Source organism: Syzygium oleosum, unplaced genomic scaffold (assembly GCF_021117445.2).
Source record: "Syzygium oleosum isolate NSW1041296 unplaced genomic scaffold, Sole_v2.1 Sole_v2.11, whole genome shotgun sequence".
Classification (NCBI taxonomy): domain Eukaryota; kingdom Viridiplantae; phylum Streptophyta; class Magnoliopsida; order Myrtales; family Myrtaceae; genus Syzygium; species Syzygium oleosum.
The window spans coordinates 7,880,327-7,900,838 of NW_026607495.1; the positions used below are offsets into that span (position 1 = coordinate 7,880,327).

Below are 20,512 nucleotides of genomic sequence, written 5' to 3' on the forward strand. Positions count from 1 at the left end.
TTTGACCTTTTTGACCTCACGGGGTACGACGGGTTCTGTTCAAAGCCGTGGATTTAAAAAAAACATTATTGAATGTTTGACCGGTTAATATTTATATTTTGATCTATTTAGACTTTGGACACTCAAAAAAAGACATTTTGTTCGATGAATTTGTTTAACCCGCGGAACTATAACCGTAACCACTCGAACGAACAATTTTTTTTGCCGTATTGATCCTTTATAATACAAAGGGCAACACGGTAAATTCATAAATGAGAACTTACTTGCAATTTTTAATAATTTCATCAAACCTAACTCTGTGTGTTCATCATGCACATTAATCTCGATATATATCATGTAAAGTATTGGGTGATAGGACAGGGAATCTCTTTACTTACGTGTAGACCTATTAAACGGGTGGGTCGGGTTAGGTTTGGGTCGGATTATTTATGACCAGATCCAAATCGACCCATTAACCCGTTTATGATCAATTTATTTGTAATGTAAATATCCCGATCAATATCCAACCAAATTCATATTGCTAAAACACTTCTATAGTTAACCAAATCTAAGAAAATTTGTTTCTTATGACTTTTTTTAAAAACTATACTGCTAAAACATTTTCATACAATATAAAGTTAGTGAACAATTTTTATAATTTTTTTTAAATTGAGATTCTGTTTGTTTCCCAAAAAATACAACATTTCTAGAAAATATTTTTCATGAAGCCATTACCCAAGAAAATAAAAAAACTTCCGATGTTTGGCTGAAACCTGAAAATTGACTAGAGAATATTTTCCGACGTTTGGTATATAAAATATGATTTGATTTTACTTTGTGCATTCATTTTAATAATTTCAATTTTTTTTAATTTTTTATCTTTTAAAATCGAATTTTTAATCATTTTTATTTTCTTATTTTGTTTTTTGTTTTTCCTTTATTTTTGGCTGACGGCTGGCCATGTGATGGCCGGCGACTGGCCACAAGCGAGGACGAGCTCGCTCGATTCCGACAAGCCCAGCCTGCCCGAGGCCGGTGCGCTCAAGTCTCGTCAGATCGGCGACGCTCCAGCCTCGCCACAGGTTGGCGAGCTCGATTGAAGCTTGCGAGGCTTGGCTCGCCGGAATCGGGCGAGCTCGAGGCTTGCATGAGACCGGCATGGTCGTCCCTCCCCTGTGGAGTACTAACGTGTATAGTATCTAAACAAATAGTGTTGAGCCAAGTATAAGTTAACTTTTTTTTAGTTAAACATGTCTAAGAGCGTAATAAAAGCGTTAAAAGATTCAATTTGTGATCAACATGTTTATGATTCGTGCCTACATATGTTGACCCGTTCCTGACATGAAATTGATCAAGCTTTAACCGTACGGAACACGCTTACTTTTGTGTCATGTAAATGGTTCTGTACAAAATTGCCAGTCTTAGTGGGAGGTGATGCGACTCTGAAGTATGGTCAAATGTAGTAGTGGGCGGGGAGCGACAAAGTGTGGTGATGGCCGTGGTGGAGTAGACAGAGAAAAGAGAGAGTAACAAATATAGGAAATTAGGGATTTTCTATCCTATAGTGATTGACGAACGTGCATATTACAAAGGAAAAGAAATATCGAGCGGGTTAACTTTCTCAAAGTTGAAGTTTAATTTTGGTCGTCCGACTCTTTTTTCAAATTAACTACTGAGGGTTGCTCCAGTGACCACCCTTCTCAAATATGGGGAGTTCGATTCCCCACCTTCTTAGAGGGGTTAGGGGTGGGGACGCATAGTTTCAAGTGTGGGTTTCGACCCCCACGCTCTGTAAGAGGTCGGGCAAAAGTTTGAAAGCGAGTCGAGAGGTAAAGTAGGAGTAGGAGCATGACAGATAAAAAAAAAAATTATGACCGATAAAAAGAAAAAAAACTCTTTTTTTCAAATTGCCACGAAAATAGGAAAAAAAATAAAAAGAAAAAATATAAGGATAAAAAGCAGTGCCTATAAAAAGAAAAGGACAGGGAACTCGGGGAACGTCCGCAGAGAAACCCTAGAATTTTGTAATCCATGGCGGAGACGTCCGTGCAGGGCGCCAGGTGCAAATCCTCCGGCGACCGGCCGAACCGCGGCTTACAAAACCGACCTCCTCCTCTGAGCCCCCCTAGGGATCACATCAGCGCCTTGCCGGACGCCGTGATCCACCACATCTTCTCGTTTCTGACCATCCGAGACGTCGTCAAGACCAGCGTCCTCTCCAAGCGCTGGCGGTCCACTTGGACCACCACCGCCGACCTTGTCTTCATTGGATATAGTGAACACCGGCGTCTCAGAACCTTGGACTTCTCGTCTCTCGTCGACAGCGTCCTGAGCCAGTGCAGCACCTCCCCACCCACGGTCACGGTGAGGAGGTTTCACGTCATCGGCTTCGTGTGCGACGAGGACGACTGCCCCAAGGTCGACCTCTGGCTCCACTTCGCGGTGCGGCGCCGCGTAGAGCATCTCCGCTTGTGGCTGAGTGAGCAGACGATGGGTGTTTATACACTGCCGGGGATCTTGTATGGCTTGAGCTGGTTGGTGCGCCTGGATGTCGCTGGGTGCTGTTTCTCGTTGGGCGCGACTGTTAGCTGGCCTTGTCTAAAGGTCTTGTCCATCGATTATGCGGAGCTGAGTGATGATTTCCTCGGGCGAATCTTCAGGGGAAGTCCTGTTTTGGAGTCCCTCAAGTTGCGCGGGTGCTGGGGCGTGAGGAACGTTACGATAGATTCATTAAGCTTGAAAAAGTTGGTACTCAAGGGCCGCGGCACTTCTTATAACTCTTGCGTGGAGAATCTTCGGGCCCCGAATTTGCTCTCGCTGCGTGTATTGCAAGGGACTCATGCTGACTTCAGACTTGACCATGTGTCTTCTTTGGTGGAAGCCAAGTTAGATCTTTACGTTGAAACTGATGATGGGTTGTCTTGCTCCGCGGGCCGCGACTTGTTGAAGGAACTTCTTGAGAAGCTGCGCAACGTTCCTACAATCACCATCGGCGGTTGGTGTTTGAAGGTACAAGCTCAATATTTCTTACCATTTATAAGACGTACCCGTGTTGAATGGGGTCTCTGATTAGCACCGTTTTGTGCTGTATGTTGCCCTGGATGAGTGACATCAGCTCTATGTGGCATTCTAGGTTTCATCAAGTGGATTCCTCGTGAACTCAATTGTGATTAATTATTAGCAGATAGGACGATCCATAAGTTTGTGTTTCGAGTTGCTACGAAACGGTGAGCCTTCGGAGCTTTTTTTCCCTCTGTCTAATTTCAAGTAAATGGATCTGGGATCACTCAATGAGGGACAATGACTGCCGCTAGATATTGCTTATTATTTTGGATGTTGCTCAGCGTGACATTGTCAAACGCTTGATTTTCACAAGAAAAATGCACGAAGAGATTATCTGAAAGAGTTGCTTTTTTCATTTCATTCTTTCAAGTTTATGGAGGAACTACAGCTATTTGGGTATATGACGAAGGGTAATGGACCTACTCATCTTAGGTTGACAGAACTGGATCATGTTCTCTTGTCACATTAAGCCGCTATTCCATAATATATGTTACAGAGTATCCTCAGAATATTTTACAACGGCAATGGAACGATTCACTTGGAAACTTCAGTCAATAACAAAGTGCTGTCTCATGTGACCAACTACTTGAATTTTTAGATCTTTCAATGATCAAAAGTTTTACATGAGAAGCTTATGTAAATAGTCTCAATTCTTAAAAGACATTCCCTTGTTCATTTTTACTTGCAGTATCCTTATCGGTCTTTTTCCTGCTGGGAGACAGGGTCGGACGGTAACAAATCTGGATATACTGTAATTTTTGTTATTCTTTATACATGTTGAATGGAAAAAGAAATATTAATTAAATTTTTTTATATTTCGCTCGCTCAATGTGCTTAGGTTCTGTCCCTTTTGGAGATGGATGGAGTGCCATCGCCACTGTCAAAACATCAGAATCTGATACTACATGCACCGGTTAGTCAATCGGACCTTCCCGGGATAGCTTACATGCTACAAAGTTCACAATGCTTGGAAAAATTAGTCATACGCCTGATTCGCTTCCCCAAGGTTTGTTCCTTTGCTGTGGTATTTTCAGTTCGCTTCTTGTGCTGACTTCTCCTTTGCATTAATGTTTAAACAATGAGTTAAAACTTTAGAAGTACATAAAGAATATCAATCGTAACCTCTTTTTTGTTCCAGCAATCGAAGATTGCCCGAAACTTTGTGAGCCCTACTCGACATTTGTGCAGGGCAACATTAAGCTGTTTGAGTTCATGTCTTAAAGTAACTGCAGTGTTGTACTCGAGGTTCTTTTGCTGCTATGTAGCGTTCGATCTTGAACTAAGAGTTTAGCGATGAGCACCCAGAAAGGGAACATGTTTTATATGTGTGGACGAGTTTGAGAGCTTGTATTAAAGTAAAACTAACTAGCATCTGCAGTGGACAAGTGGAAGTTGTTTGTTTGAAATTTTAGTGAGCCAATGATATTTTTTTTTCTCGTGGATCCGCATCTAATGTGAAATAAGTTTCTTAAATGGGGTATCTATGTGCAGTTTGTGCTTGATGAAGAATCTAAAGCACGTTATACCTTTGACGAAGATTTTTTGTGCTCACGGAAGGGGAGCTTTGAATGTTTGGCAAAACATCTCAAGAGAGTTGAGATCATTGGCTGTGAAGATAGTTTGGGGTGGAAACATGTGCTCGCCTTGATTAAGTTTCTTCTGGGGGATGCACTTGTGCTGGAGAAGTTGATTATCAAGGCTGAATTGTTCCCACAATATATACCAAAACATCTTCAAGCCGTTGTTCTGTCGAAACTCCTTGGTGTTTTCCGAAATGTGCTTAGCTATCGAAGAGCTTCCAAAATTGCTGAGGTTATCTTCGATTATCCTTTTGAATTGGTGTCCTCATAAAAGCATATGAAAGTCCGGGTTTCTCGTTGATCGCATGGCAAGCATATGTTGCCCTGGGCACTACACTGCTCATTAGTATTCACTCTCTTTTGACAGTAATGTTACACGAACTATGACAGTATTAGGATTTTTACATGTACCTAATTTAAACTTCTTTCGAGTTTAGTTCATCTATAAATTTGAACCTCTTAAGGAAAGAGGTTAATGGTAGTGCTTTGGAGGATGGACATATGAAGTGGTGTTTTGGTTGAGATATTGCTCCGCTTTCTCTGTACAAAAATTTATGAATAGGCAAATAACTCCTTGGGTTGTGTTTGATTTGGGAGACACAAACTTGAAGTACTTCTTTGCAACCCAAAAGAAGATAAAGTCCAATTTTAACATCACCCCTTTTTGGTGGTTTAATTTGATTCAAGGCGATTTTTTCCTGGCAAAAAAGTTTGCAATCGGAACTAAATCGTATTTCATGTTTGATTTTGTCCAACTTTTGGAAAATCGAAACAAATTGTGACATCATTAGCGTTTTGTTACCTTCGTTAAGTTTTCTTGAATGTGACACTTTCCGTCAACCAAAAATTGACAAAGTTCACAAAAAAGATTCAAGTGCATCGAAATTGCATGATTGAGGACTTAAATGCACGGAATGTAAGTTTTTGAACTCAAACGCATTATCATAATAAGTTTTAGGATTTTTCCTGTAATTATCCGAAAAAAATATGTTCTATAAGATTTTAAGTTTTTTAAATTTTTTCAAGCCTATCATTATTGAGCTCAATATCTAATTTGTGGAAACAGGGGAGTCTTTAGAGACCTAAAAGCGAGGGTACATGATTCTAATGGACAGATGCAAGGATAAGAACCCAACATACCCGACTGGTTATAGGTAGCCCTTGAAACCTTTAATTTAGTTTTATTTCAATATCCATGATTAGTTTTTCCATAATTTAATGAAGTGCATGCTCAGTACATAAGCAAACATACTTGGATTAAGTTATCAAATAATAAATTACCCAATTAAATGAAAATTACATTGTAAGATAACTCTATCATCAAACTTAAATAATCAAGATGTTAATTACCATAATTAAATAAGGTGATTTTTATTATACTTGATAAATAATAATTTATTTCAAAAATTGTTAATAATTATGATTTGTACGATTGCAGTCAAAAAAAATTTGATAAATTTTATTTTAAAAGGTCGGAATAATTTTCGACTAACTCATAGTAACTAGAAATTATGATATAACTCTAAGAATTACTAGTTCCACCTCAAATTTATAATTCAAAGAAAAAATATTATGATATTAAATTTCAATCATCATCTTATTAAAATCGATTAAAAAGAGTTTCAAGCTTGTGGTTGTTATTCTTAGATTGTCCTGTTAAACGAATAAAAAGAATCTTTTTTGTATTTATTCCAAGTTTAGTTTATTTTCACGAGATTATTATTTATTCCCTTGCTATTTCATTTCGCAAAGTCTTTGATAAAAAAATATATGTATCGCATAAGCCATTTAAAGCCTTTTTTCTCTAAACATATTTTTTCATCGTAGACCTTCACCTCTTTTGTCACATGGAAATATTCTAATTTATTTTCACGATCAAATTCTTTATTTATTCATGCTTGCCTATTAATTCGGTAGGGAAAATTCCGATAAAGGAACCTCAACAATTTTATCCCCACGATTTCATCAGCACCTTACCCGAAGCCATAATCCGCCGCATCTATCGTTCTTTCACATTGAAGTCATTGTTAAGACCAACATCGTCTCCAAGCGGTGGCGTTCCACCTGGATCGCCGCCACTGACCTCCTTTTCTTCGATCGCTTTGTACGCCCAGATACTTACACTCGCAAAACGATCAAAGCCTTGTCTGTCTTGGTAGATGGGATTCTAGCCCATGTGCCTCGACCACGGTGAAGAGCTACCGGACCAGCGACATCCTTTCTATGAGAAGCCAATCACCCGATTCATTCCCTTAATCTCATAACTCTGTTGACAATGAATTATGAGGTTCGCGACATGAGAGCATCGTGTTTGTAGCAAATCATTTCAAGAGAGTTGAAATTGTTCATCGCGTTGTTGGTCATCATGCATTGAAGCTTGTGCCCTTGTGCTAAAGGAGATGATCATCAAAGCTAGGATGCACATACCTCGGCAGAGAAAAACCCTTCAAGGTAGGTGATCTTTGGAAGCTGCCCGATTTGATCCAACTGTGTAAAAGTAATTGTACAAGATATAATCACAAATATTAACACACTAACTTTTTGCTTAACAAATTTTTCTTGTGAGAACTTAACCAATAGAAATGTTCTTTATCAAAGAAATTGTTCGTCTTGTTTTTTCTGGAGGATAGCCTATGAACAACGCTAGTTCTTTTCTCGGAGCCCTGGTTGGAGAGTAAATGGTATCTGTGAAATAGAAAGGTCTGTACAAGCTTAGTTATCAGATTGGTTACTATCTTGAGACAATTTTATCACGACTTCTCTCTGGTCATTGGAAAGGTACACTATGTAGAGGTAATTAGTGCACGAGCAGAGAACCAAAAGTATGTTAGCTTGCCTTTGCTTTTTATCTTTTCCTGTCTTTTCTCTTCTTCTTCCTTATACAATCCATACCGTATGCTATTTGTAGCCAGCATTACTCTCTCACACACAAACAAATTGAAGGCCGCCAACCTTGCATACACATGTTCAAGAAATCGATTCTCATGTAAATCTACCAAAATGTGCTCAAGCATATATCTACCTGTCCAAACATATCTAAGCATGTGGTGTTAACCCAGGCTAATATTAACTTATTTAATTAAAGGTTTCTGAGAATGTTAATTAATCAAATGTTATTCATCGTGAGTGTAACTTGTGGGCTGTTGATGCCCGTAAACCTGTGTTATTCACTCAGGTAAACATCCTTATTAGCAGCTTTCTCAGACAGATGCACATTGTAACCTCACGAAACAATATTAAGTTGAGCCAAAAGTCCAGTTGAACAAACATAAAGGGATGATATTTCAAATTTCAGCACCAGGCCATTGTACTCTAAATGCATGCAGTCAGAACTCCTGTAAGTGCTAGGCTAAAATTCCGGTGTCCAAAAAGGAGCAATAGACAACATCCAGGCTGATGTAAAAATCAGGCGTTATGCACACTTTTAGAAGAGCATCCTTGGGAGGGATAACTGTGAATGACCTTCAAGCTAGGAGAACGATTTGGGTGCGACAAAATTATCCGAGCCATGTCATCAGCCTTGGACAATTTGGAATTGTTACTATTGATCTCTATTTTGTCCAGCCAAGGTACATTCTGGAGGAGAAACTCGAGCAGGGAAAGAACAGTTCCCCACGCTAGCCAATCGGCACCGGGATCAATAATCTCGACATTCTTGAGATGCATCAGACATTGGTAGATCCTTCGGTTTGCAGAATTCCAAAATTCTTCTGCATCCAAGTTGCAACGTTCAACAATCTCTGCAATGAACTTAGTCTGCGGATATAGAACATCATGACATACGATGAGCGATGCAATTGGAACAGACAAATATCCAGGTTTGACGAGATAAAATAGCAGTTGCTATATTAAGAGAAATATAAATCGATGGAGAATCCCGAAGTCAACTAAAATGGCAGAGGTGCAAAGACGATTGTCAATCACGAGAAGAAAAAAAATGACAGGTTTATATGCGGCCTAAGGCTGAAATTCACAAACTATGCATGTTCATGCAAATATGCTGTTAAAAGTGAAATGGGAGGGTTCTAACAGTTGTGTACCGCAGAACTGCGTGTGCAAGTCATTTGTATGAGTAACTTCTCCAAGCTTGGTGAACTTTCGAGTATTTTCACTATAGTGGGAACTCCCTCATGGTCCTCTGTGACGTGGAATGTCAGATGACGACATTCTATGGATGGAAGAAACACTCTCGCCTCCGTTAATGACAGCACCTGCACATCAGTCGTGGGGGAAGAAGCAGATACCAATTACTTTTACTTCTTCAGGCAATAAAGAAGACCATTCCCAAGACATGCGTATAGTTCCAAGGATCTCTATAGACCAAACAAATGAGCAAACAAATAGCAAATGCTTGTCAAGAAATCTTATCAAAATTTGAATGTATTGTTGGATCCACAAGGGCAATAAGATGTGTATAAGTCCTATTACAAAAAAGGAAAAGGCCTCATCCAGCAAAAGTTTCACTGAATCTCTATAAAATGAAAATGTTTCATTGAATTAACAATTTATGAGCATGGCATCATTAAGGCACCAAACAAACAATAATACAATTTAACCCTAAGCAAATGGCATAGTGTGTATTGTCTGTCCGCAACTTCAATTTAACAGGGCACAAGATTTAAAAATTAATTAAATAGGCTCGCACCTGACGGCACTAGCTCCCTATCATCAATCTCGTGACGTGACGCAGCCTCTCGAGAAGCCCCTAGACAAGATCGACACTAGCCTTAGCATTATTGAGTCCAGAAATCGTCATGCTGAAATTCAACTCAGCCTCAACCAAAGAAGTCACTCGATCTAGTCTGAACTCTATGCTTGTATTATTGCCCAATAGGCGCAACTTGAGAAGATGAGGTGCCCTAATATTCAAGATCGAACCATCCCTAGTAAGTAAAGTGGGAGAGTCAATGACCAACTCTCTTAAACCTCTAGATTCAACACTGATTAGCTTTGAGCCTTCGCACCCTTTCAACTTAAGAAATTCTAAAATAGGGCAGCCACTCAAAAGTCTCTTCAACGCAGGATTGATCAATCGAGCATATCCAATGCACGGTGTCTTTAGCGAAGACCAATTCACGGCATCCATAAGCCAAAGATTCCATCGAGACAATTGCAAACTCACCAGCGTAGTGAGTTGGAAGAAGTACGGTGGCAACACATAAGCCCCCAACCACTGGCGATGCAGGTTTAATGATAACTCTTGAACGCCATGCCCCATTACAAACTCGAGACATGCATCAACAGTTGAATCCAAGAAGGGGTGATAAGCAGCATCAAAGACAAACCTCTTCACCTTAGTTGCGGTGCAGCGTGACAGCACTGATTTGACGAAACGGATGAAGTTGTGCAACTGTGGAATATGGTCCTCGGGAAAACAGAGAGTGATATGTGGACTAGAGGTCCAAGTGGAAAGCCATTGCTTGGACAGAACGCTGGTTTTGATGGCGTCTTTTGTGGTCAAGAAGGAGATGATATGATAGATTAAGGTGTCGGGCAATGAGCTAATGTAGTCCATCGAGTTTTGGGTTTCATCTCAACCGGAAGGAGGAGATGATTGTGGATGTTTCTATGACGGTCAAGAGGTTTTCATGCACCGAGAACCGTGCAACATCGACAAAGACTAATCCAAAACCCTAATGAAGTTTCTAGAACACCCTAGGGCCGGCCGATACGGTAATTGCGCCGTATCCATAAATGCGGGTGGTTGGCACGTAAGACGATGCGATATCGGCCACTAGATCAATAGTCGATCAACGGATGTAATCTGATGTCCTCTACTATATAAATGGGTGCCCTCCTACTTATTTTGATCATCCAAGCAATAGAAGTAATTTCCATTTTCTTCCAGAGCTTCTCTCTCTAGATTCTCTCTCTACGATCCGAGTGAGGGAGGGAGGGAGCGATCGAGAAAAGGCTTGGCCTAGGCATTTCGACAATTCAAGGAAGTCTTAAGTCGCCGCACGGTTTCAGTACATAATCCTCATTAAAATCCACAGATGCAAATCATTTCCAAATTAAAAACATGACATTTTTCTGGGTTTATATTGAACTGCTCGTGCATATACTAGAGATGAGGAAAAAGTTAATTATGGGTGTTAACATCATAGAATATTTCCCATAAACTTTATCATAACTAAAAACTTTGATAATCAGGAGTGCAAATGACATGTATCAACCAAAGTAATTGATCATCATACAAGTTCCACGCAAAACTGGGAGCCTTCGCACCCTTTCAACTCAAGAAATTCTAAAACAGGGCAGCCACTCAAAAGTCTCTCTTCAACGCAAGATTGATCAATCGGGCATATCCAACGCACGGTGTCTTCAGCAAAGACCAATTCATGGCATCCATAAGCCAAAGATTGCATCGAGACAATTGCAAACTCACCAGCGTTGTGAGGTGGAAGAAGTACGGCGGCAACACATAAGCTCCCAACCACTGGCGATGCAGGTTCAATGATAACTCTTGAACGCCATGCCCCATTACAAACTCGAGACATGCATCAACAGTTGAATCCAAGAAGGGGTGATAAGCAGCATCAAAGAAAAACCTCTTCACCTCAGTTGCGGTGCAGCGTGACGGCACTGATTTGACAAAACGGATGAAGTTGTGCAACTGCGGAATACGGTCCTCGGGAAAACAGAGAGTGATATGTGTGGACTAGAGGTCCAATTCTAGTCCAAGTGGAATGCCATTGCCTGGATAGAATGCTGGTTTTGACAGCATCTTCTGTGGTCAAGAAGGAGATGATATGATGGATTAAGGCGTCGGGCAATAAGCTGATGTAGTCCACCGAGTTTCGAGTTTCATCTCAACTGGAAGGAGGAGATGATTGCGGATGTTTCTATCACGGTCAAGAGGTTTTCATGCACCGAGAACCGTGCAACATCGACAAAGACTAATCCAAAACCCTAATGGAGTTTCTAGAACACCCTAGGGCCGGCCGATACGGTAATTGCGCCGTATCCATAAATGCGGGTGGTTAGCACGTAAGACGATGCGATATCGGCCACTAGATCAATAGTCGATCAACGGATGTAATATGAGGCCCTCTACTATATAAAGGGGTGCCCTCTTTCTTATTTTGATCATCTAAGCAATAGAAGTAATTTTCATTCTCTCCCAAAGCTTCTCTCTCTAGATTCTCTCTCTACGATCCGAGCGAGCGAGCAATCGAGAAAAGGCCTTGGCCTAGGCATCCCAACAATCCAAGGAAGTCTAAGTCGCCGCACGATTTTAGTACATAATCCTCATTAAAAACCACATATGCAAATCATTTCCAAATTAAAACATGACATTTTCTTGGATTTATATTGAACTGCTCATGCACATACTAGAGATGAGGAAAAAGTTAATTATGGGTGTTAACATCATAGAATATTTTCCATAAACTTTATCCTAACTAAAAACTTTGATAATCAGGAGTGCAAAGGACATGTATCAACCAAAGTAATTGATCATCATACAAGTTTCACACAAAACTTGGAGAAATACCACTATGAAGGTGCACACCTTCAAATTTGACTGCAGAGTATAAGAGACCTTCCATGCTTTCTGAACTTCATTAAAAAGGACACATTGATCATTTGCATCTTTCAACGCTTGTTTTAGCCCCAGAACCTCTTGTTTAACATCTTGTAATTCTCTCTCTTTTTCATACAACTCCTTCCTCGCATCATTGACCTAAAAAAGATAAAGAAACCCACTTGCAAAATTTCAGTGCTTTTTCCTCTTTTTCATGACAAATAATAGAAATATGTTATCGCAGGGGCCAGAAATTCTGTATTAAAGTGCTTTTGCATTCTATTATGATGACAAGACATCGAACCAATCACATCACAAGGACAAGCTGAAAAGAGTATACTCATGATAACTAGAAATTTAATAAAAATTGACAAGTCACTTATTCAGGCAACAGGCGACCGAAAGGTGAGGTCAGACATGGACACCTTCTCACGTCCACTAAAATCAAAAGCTTTAAAGGGAGAAACAAACAAAATTTTCTAATGTGGGTTTGTGCCCATAGACCATAGACACTAGTTCAACCAAAAATCCCAACTAAGGTTCAGTCTACTCAGGAATACAGAACATACAACGTCCCGCCATTTCTTTATCGTATCTCTGTTTCCAAGGCTTAGCATAGCATTTCGTGCTCTGGAAGCAAAATTAAGGGATTATAACGTCTCAAATACATTTGATGCATCAGGAGACACATTAACAATCAGCAGAGTCCTGGACCTTCCGCCTGTAGAGACATTTAGCAAAAGAAAATGAACAAGCCATTAGAAATTAATGTGTGTCACTGCAAAGTTTCTTTGCTCAAATGTTTTAATTGAGACTCAAGGAAAAAAGAAAAGGTGCAACCTTCAATATCTTGTGAATAAGCATCAAATTCATAATGGTCCTTCGTTGCCAAAGGAGTGGAAATGAACTACTTTTTTTTAGGCTCAAATAAAAAAGATGTAAAAAACAGTCATTCTGCAAAGATGAGACACTTCTCCAGAAAATGGTGCAGGTATTGTCATGAACACCTATTAGCAGCTAAGAGGACAACATCAATCCAGGTATGTCAGGAGCTTTTCTAAGCAAAATAACATCGATTAAACAACAACCTAGATTATGCACCACCAAATCACCAATGAGTATGTTGATGGAATGTAACCTAAGATAAAAAAAAAAAAAGGAAAGGCGGCCATCCACAAACTTATTTCATAATATCTTAAGGCTAAATATTTCAAAGCAAGATGCAGCCCAGTGAATTATTTTATCACTCGATAATATTGTATGAATAGTTTCACGAGATATTGTGCGCCAGATATGTCATATCCCTTTCATAAGTTTTCTTATCCATTGAAAAGGTATCAGCAATTAAAATTCCATATCTCTTCATCAGGCACTCCAACATATCAAGTTCTTTCTATAAAAAATTATTAATGTGAAGATGTCAACTAGTTAACCTTTTATGTACCATTAAAGTAAATAAAATAGGAAGAGAGAGAGAGAACTTGTGCTATCCTAGCAGGCACAAGCTAGTACACCCACTTGTAATATCCACCACCTTCGGAAAATCCAAATATCATGTATGCAACCAAGAAAGTCAATGCCAAAAGGTGCCTAGTGAATCAGCAAGTACTCTAGTTAGCGTTGAATTCTCGTATGGAACGATATGCTTCTTTGACGACAATGAAGACAAAACATCCCCCAACCTACAAAATGAAAGACAAGTCATAAAACATTATATCAACAAAAAAAACAAATTAATCAAAATTTTAAATCTTAAAAGTTTATGGAAACATAAGAGGTAATGTCTGCATGTCTCCCTTCTACATCAACAACCCCGTGCCCAAGGGCACTCCAAAATATCAGAGTTATTTACTAGAGAACAATAGACCAGTCAACACATTCAATCTGCAATTAAGATTTGACTTCCGCTTAATAACAAAGTAAAGAACCGCAAGATATAGCACTTCTAAATTGATGAGTTTGGACTTCTTTCATTGAATAAATTATAGTTGAGGACATAGATAGGTCTGAAGCACCAACACATTAATGAATCAAAATGGGGTAGAGAAGCCTAACAATTTGAAAGTAGCAGATAATCAGTGTCAGGAAAGATTTGTGTCTTCGGATGTTCATATACTGCTAGAAAGCAAGCACAGGCAGTTACTCATCAAAAAGGGACCAGAAACAGTATTGCAACCACTATTGAAATATTGTTACTAAAATAAAGTTAACTATACAGTAAAATAATAAGAATGATAGCAAACAAGCCAAGACTTACGCAGAAAGTGACATCATAACATGTAGAAGTTCTGTCACCCGTTCCCCACTACCATCTTCCACATTCAACCCTTCACTTCCAGCCAAATCAACAAGAGAAAGCTTGCTATAAGGGTTTTCTCCGGTAATCAAGTTGTTGTGGGATATATGGATTGTGACGATCCTGATTATATAACAGGAGAATGAATAAAAGAGTATCAATTAAAACCTCAACAATGGGTTGGAGGTGGGAGGTTTAGAGGCCATTGCTGTGTGCTTAATCAAGTAATAACGTTTTGTAATTATCATGTGTATCGCTCGTATTCAGCTGTTGCTTCAAAAAATAAAAGAAAACATCCTTTCCGAAATTATTAAGGTGTGGTACTCCCTGAAAGTAAAAGCAAACAACTAGGTTGAGCAGCATCCTCTTCCATGCAATACCTATAAATAAGTTCAGCGCAACAAGCTAATCCATCTAATTAGGATAAAGCAGCCAAAAGGGGCTTGAAACTCTCATTATGAAAGGTATGCACAAATGCTGTTCCTATCATCTAATTAAGGAAAACGTCATCGTTCATTTCAGAAGCTTGGCAACACAGTCAATTGAACCTGTTTAAGAGGGGTAATTGACGGCAGTAGACATTACGGCATATCTGTACTAATTGCTCGAATTTATTTTTCATTCTTCTTATCCTCATGAATTAATCTTGAATTCTTTCAAAAAGAATTGCACAGTTATTCACCCTTCAGCAAAATAAAGTTTCTAGCTAACATTGTCATCATGATATATCCAGAAAGCACAAAACCCAGGATAGCAATGAGAGAGGGTGCGTAGAATTCAGAGCATACAAGTGAGAAACATTGGACTTTAAAACATCACTTCCTCGACTTTGAAATGCCTCTTTCAGGACCTTCAAAAAACCCAATGGATTGTCGACCTTTTCCTGTGTGAGTTCGACAAAAAATTCCAAAGACCCCATGCAGATTTTCGATGAATTCCTTCCTGATTCATGCACCAAATCTCGTACCTACATAAATAAGCATGTGGAAGCACAATCACATCAAGACAAAACGTAGGCGTTCGGAACACCTGAAGAAACTTGAAGCTATTTACAGTGAGTAAATAGAAAAGAAACCTGTTCATTGTGGAGTTCAAAAACTGTGACAGAAAAACCATATCTAGGTGTAGCAGTTGCATCTGAATTCGCTAAATCGAAGAGCTCCTCAAAACAACGTGCATATACACCACGATCATGGCTAGATCCTTCCTAAAAAGCATAAAAAAAAAAGCATCATGTCAACTTCCATATCAGAATTTTGTGGAATGAGATGGCGGGAGAACATGGTTAATGATAAATCGTTCAGATAATTATGATTGCAAATGATCGAACCACCGATAATCGGATCTAAGAAATGCGAGCGACAGAACTTTTAGCTCCTTAAATTCAAACGACATAAGACCGATATCTGAAGGAAGTCTCTCCATTAATGGTCCTGTAATGGCAACCATACATGTTTAGTCCACAAAAGCACATTCTCATTCCAGATCTGCTCCCTTTTGAATGCAATGGGAATAACGAGCAAAATACTATCTAAAAACCCATACCCAGATATTTGGATACTTAGCTCATATGGAGATATTATCGGTGGGAGCATGTTTGAGAGAGAGAGACCATACCATAGTGTGCCTCTTTCCTGAGTGACTTTGTCCATAAGCAAATATTGACACGTTAAATCCATCCAAAGCTGATTGAACCAACGGTTGAACATCACTAAATATCTCAGCTGTACATGCACCAGTCCTACTGTAAGATAACAAACTTCCAAGCAAATCGGCCAGGTAGCTAGTATATACCCAAAAATCTTCAAATGCTGCCAGTTATGTAACAAAATGAATCATTTTCTAGCTCACCCTGTCCAACATTGGGTTCATATACCCTATCGAATTCATAATCTTTCTTAGGGTTGGTACTGGTTTCATCACCAGTGTTGACACGGATAGTAAGATCTTCAGGGAATTCTCCAGCAGAGGTACCTTCATCTTCAAACAATGGTCTCGAACGACAGAATACCTTTACGTTTCCTGATATTAAAGGCATCTTCAAATCATTATAGAAAAGGAAAATGCCCATAATAAATTTCTGACCCCAAAATATTGTACTGACTCAAAAAAGGAGGATTGGAAATTAAAGAGAAGAGCTATTGAAACAAATTATTATAGTAAGAGGAAGAGAGCACACAAAGAAGATAGAAATTTACTATCTTGACTGATTTCGTTGCTTCCATTAAAGATTAACCAATTGAACTATAGTCACTCGGCAATTGACTAACAGATAGCTCAACTTCTAAACCAAACAGTTAATTAACGTGCGTGCACCTCCTGCACTGATAGCCAACCAAATGGCTTCAAGATGATCTGTCCTTCTCACTTAAACACTATTAGTGTAACTTAGGTCGACCAATCTGGTGATTGGGCAGTCAATGGTGAATTGCTAATGCGAAAGGAGTCCAAATGGAAGTTACGTCACCGGTGACTGGACTCTTGTCTGAAAATCATATCTCTTGGGAGTTCTCCCATTACTTTAATCCAAGAGATTCAATTTCTTCGTGACCACTGACCATAGTACCAGAACTGATCCTCTGGAGGAGGAAGAAAAATACACAAAGTAAAAAAAATCATTTTCGTGCTTGATTTCTAGCATCCATTTACAGATTAATGAATGTCTGAGGTATATATAATCAGTCCTGAACTAACAGGCACCTCAATTTTCAGACTCGCAACTGATCAATCAAAATGCATCACGAACCCATAGCTCACAGTGCAATCTCGAGTCGATCTGCTCTTCGTCACTAAAACTCTATCAGTTGTATTCCAGCTTGATCTCACATTTTAAACTAAAGTTTAGTCCTCCTCCTCACTGCAAAATTGTCCTGCAAGTAAGCTATCTCTTATTCGTCCATCCGACAGGGACATCATCCCGGAAATTTATTGCGATTAAAACTAGAAGTTTTCTGAAATCTCGGCTCGTGTATCCATGTACTTCCGCTCGCATCCTTCGCACGGAGAGTGCAAGAACTCGATTTAGAAAGGGGAAAACTGACCTTCTGATGTCCACAAGCGGAAGAACAACTTCTCCTTCTCGCTTTCAAGTGTTGCTATCCCAGCCTCACCTTCAACGGCAGCTCGATCTTATGCAAACAGAGAACCAGTCAAAAACCAGAAAGAGGAAGCAAAAAAACACACACGTCGAGACACACAACAGAGGCCGCGTCCTCACCTTGTTTCCACGTCTCCTCGGCGAGAACGCCCAGGTAGCGTGCGACTCGGTCGAGCTCCGAGCTGGAATGCTCCCGCAGCTCGCTCGACTCTCGTCTCGACTCCAAGCAATCCTGCTTCGCAGGCTGTCGCGGAAAGCGCTCGCTCATGCTCGGCGACAAGAAGGAACCGACCAACGCAAGGAGAATCGGGAGCGAAAACGAAGCGAGATCATCGGAGCATACCTGCATATTGTCCTTGAGCCGCCAGACCTTGGAGGCCAGCGCGTGCTGTAAGAGCGAGGAGGCGGAGATGGAGTACCGCCCGACGGGGGGAGCGTCCGGCGTCCGCCGATCGTCGTCGGTGTCGAACGAGGACGACGCCTCCCGCTTCCACAGGCTGTTCTTCGGGCCCGACATTGCCACACCTGCAACCTGAAACCTATCGAGCGAGCCTTCTTCTTCTTCTCCTCCTCCTCCTGCTTCTTCTTCTTCTCCTCCTCCTCCTCCTTCTTCTTCTTCTTCTTCTCAGAGCTCTTGCATTACTACTGATCACGAGAGCTTTTTCCTTCGCGGGAGTTGGTGGTGCTGGTGCGGCCGAGGACGATGCAACGTCGTCTCTAGTCGTTCTGTCCTGCCTACAAATTTCATTATATACGAAAAATAAAAATGAATATTAAAAAAAAAGGAAAAAGATTAGGGGCTAATATCATGAAATGACCCGAGTTGGTACGTACCCGTCAATTTATTTCAAATTAATTTTTTTCGTCATAAAAAATCTCAAATTTATATATTTGTGTTAAATTTACCTTTTATTAGTTTCCATTAAATTGAATAAATTGATATACATATGTCAAACGAAGTATAAAATTTTAAGCTGGTACACCCATCAATAGTTACGTGTTATCCAATTCAATAATTTAACCGTAAAATTTAACGAAAATTAATAAAAAGTAAATTTATTATAAATGTATTAATTTAGGATTTTTCGTGATAATAATCCAAAATTAATAACGAAGACACTGTTTTGCTTTGGGGCTTCGAGTTACTCCATGCCTCGCTCTCGAAGCTTCCGTCGTTATTACCCATTCTGCCCCCGACCCGATTAACCGATTTTTTTCATTTTTTTTTCATTTTTTGTTTGGGAGAGAAAATGAATTTTGATTTTTTAAAGATAAGGGGTGCGGGGGCAGGACAACGTGCGCGGGATTTATTTTGTAGGGCTTTGACCCTTTTGACCTCGTGGGGTACGGCGGGTTCTGTTCAAAGCCGTGGGACTAAAAAAAACATAATTGAATGTTTGACCCGTTTTATATTTATATTTTGATATAATTAGACTTTGGACACTCAAAAGAAGACATTTTACCCGATGAATTTGTTTAAGCTGCGGAACTATAACCGTAACCTCTTAAGACGAACAATTTTTTTTGCCGCACTAAACCTTCCTAATACAAAGGGCAACACGGTAAATTCGTAAATGAAAACTTACTTGCGATTTTTAATAAATTCATCAAACCTAACCCCGTATGATTTCGATCTAATATTCCAACTATAATCTCCAGACTCAAGTTCCAAGGGCAGCGCCGTTTTACAATCCGCCTAGGTATTACACGTGTGTTCATGCATATTAAATTACTAATCTCGAACGTATCATGTAAAGCATCTGGTGATAGGACGGGGAATTATATAGGAAAATTCTCACTTTTGATCCTTGAATTAAGTGTATTTTGTCAAGTCAGGCCCTTGAACTTTTAATTTTTGCAATCAAGCGTCTCCAACTTCAAAGGAAGTGAATTAGAACTAATGTGGAAGTTAGACTTGGCAAGAGTTTGGCGTAGAAAAAGCCTTTCCTGCTAATAGTGAACTACCATTTAATGCGTGGGACTAGAAACCCCGAAGATAAATATCATGTATAATCGGACCTACAGTAAAGGGATTTCCGAGCATGAACACCGCACTCAAGCTTTCCACGTCGAACTCTTGCCAGCTCCAACAAGACACGTCATCTCCGATCAACTTAATTCGAAAAAAAACAACATACCCGTTTGAAGATTTTAATGTGACAAATTAAAAGTTGAAGGGCTTTATTACAAAGAACGCCCTACTTCGGGGACCAAAAATGGACTTCTCTTCTCGTACTAGAATTTGGCCAACCCAACAGCAGCTGCTTAACCACTAGTAGAAGATTTAAAAACAACAGATCTCAGATCAAAAGCAGGAACAAAAGTAGATGCTTGAGCCGAATGCATGATCTTAGGGAGAATCGAAACAAGTTCTGATCGATGTGGAATCGCAGTTCCGCATCGATCAGTAACTAAATTTCCTGCCGAGCATACTCCGGAGAGAAATTTCTCTCCCCAGAAAAGTAGAGAGAGAAAGAATGCATCAAGTTCCTTTTCATTTCTTGTTTATACATATGAGAAACATTAGATTGTGACCTCTTCATAGCACTGAAACTCCAAGAAATAAAAAAGTTTGTCATTTTGGGAAAATTAAAGAGAACAACAGTTCGCTGTATGGTTACAGAGGAACACACCATTTGGAGTCCCAACCCTCAAGAACAACTCTCTCTCTCTCTCTCTCTCTCTCTCTCTCTCTCTCTACAGAAAAATGGGATCTTCCCAAGTGATGAACCCAGTTCATTTGCCCCCACCATCTTCTTGTGTCCACTCAAAGAACATGGCCTCAATCAGAATCATCATTAGAAGATGGCATTTATCTTCCCAATGCAATTGCTACTGTGAAAAATGAGCACAGGCGCATCGAACGTGGACAGTGAACACGGAGGCCAACCGGCGTGCGAGCCCTGCCACTATAGCCGCCTTCACCCGGCCCCTCCTTGGGAACGGCCGGCTCATGATGCTTCTCGCTATAT

General features: G+C 39.9%; 2 protein-coding genes and 1 pseudogene across 2 annotated transcripts; 1 reads left to right on the forward strand and 2 right to left on the reverse strand.

Annotated features, from left to right (window-relative positions):
- Positions 1-1,957: 1,957 nt before the first annotated feature.
- Positions 1,958-5,126, forward strand: LOC115686721 (putative F-box/LRR-repeat protein At3g18150). The gene is made up of 3 exons (XM_056315737.1): positions 1,958-2,988; positions 3,881-4,048; positions 4,534-5,126. Exons 1-3 carry the CDS (start codon positions 2,011-2,013, stop codon positions 4,891-4,893), a joined length of 1,506 nt encoding a protein of 501 aa, XP_056171712.1. The 5' UTR covers positions 1,958-2,010; the 3' UTR covers positions 4,894-5,126.
- Positions 5,127-8,027: 2,901 nt separating this feature from the next.
- On the reverse strand, positions 8,028-10,164 carry LOC130139231 (F-box/LRR-repeat protein At5g02910-like; annotated as a pseudogene).
- Positions 10,165-13,720: 3,556 nt separating this feature from the next.
- LOC115686713 (kinesin-like protein KIN-14A) lies at positions 13,721-18,093 on the reverse strand. Its single transcript, XM_056315757.1, has 8 exons — positions 17,884-18,093; positions 17,661-17,784; positions 17,485-17,571; positions 16,061-16,167; positions 15,519-15,650; positions 15,232-15,410; positions 14,405-14,566; positions 13,721-13,829 (listed from the first exon to the last, which is right to left on the reverse strand). The coding sequence occupies exons 1-8, from the start codon at positions 18,055-18,057 to the stop codon at positions 13,721-13,723; spliced, it is 1,074 nt and encodes a 357-aa protein (XP_056171732.1). The 5' UTR covers positions 18,058-18,093.
- Positions 18,094-20,512: the final 2,419 nt, after the last annotated feature.

What these genes read in the sequence shown, in the direction of transcription:
- LOC115686721 (XM_056315737.1), top strand. Translation starts at nt 2,011, where the DNA reads ATGGCGGAGACGTCCGTGCAGGGCGCCAGGTGCAAATCCTCCGGCGAC. An exon ending in TCGGCGGTTGGTGTTTGAAG is followed by an intron (nt 2,989 to 3,880) that starts GTACAAGCTCAA and finishes CAATGTGCTTAG; the next exon opens with GTTCTGTCCCTTTTGGAGAT. An exon ending in GCCTGATTCGCTTCCCCAAG is followed by an intron (nt 4,049 to 4,533) that starts GTTTGTTCCTTT and finishes ATCTATGTGCAG; the next exon opens with TTTGTGCTTGATGAAGAATC.
- LOC115686713 (XM_056315757.1), bottom strand. Translation starts at nt 18,057, where the DNA reads ATGTCGGGCCCGAAGAACAGCCTGTGGAAGCGGGAGGCGTCGTCCTCG. An exon ending in CAGGAAAGAGGCACACTATG is followed by an intron (nt 15,651 to 16,060) that starts GTATGGTCTCTC and finishes TATGCTTTTTAG; the next exon opens with GAAGGATCTAGCCATGATCG. An exon ending in GTTATGATGTCACTTTCTGC is followed by an intron (nt 13,830 to 14,404) that starts GTAAGTCTTGGC and finishes TTCATTTTGTAG; the next exon opens with GTTGGGGGATGTTTTGTCTT.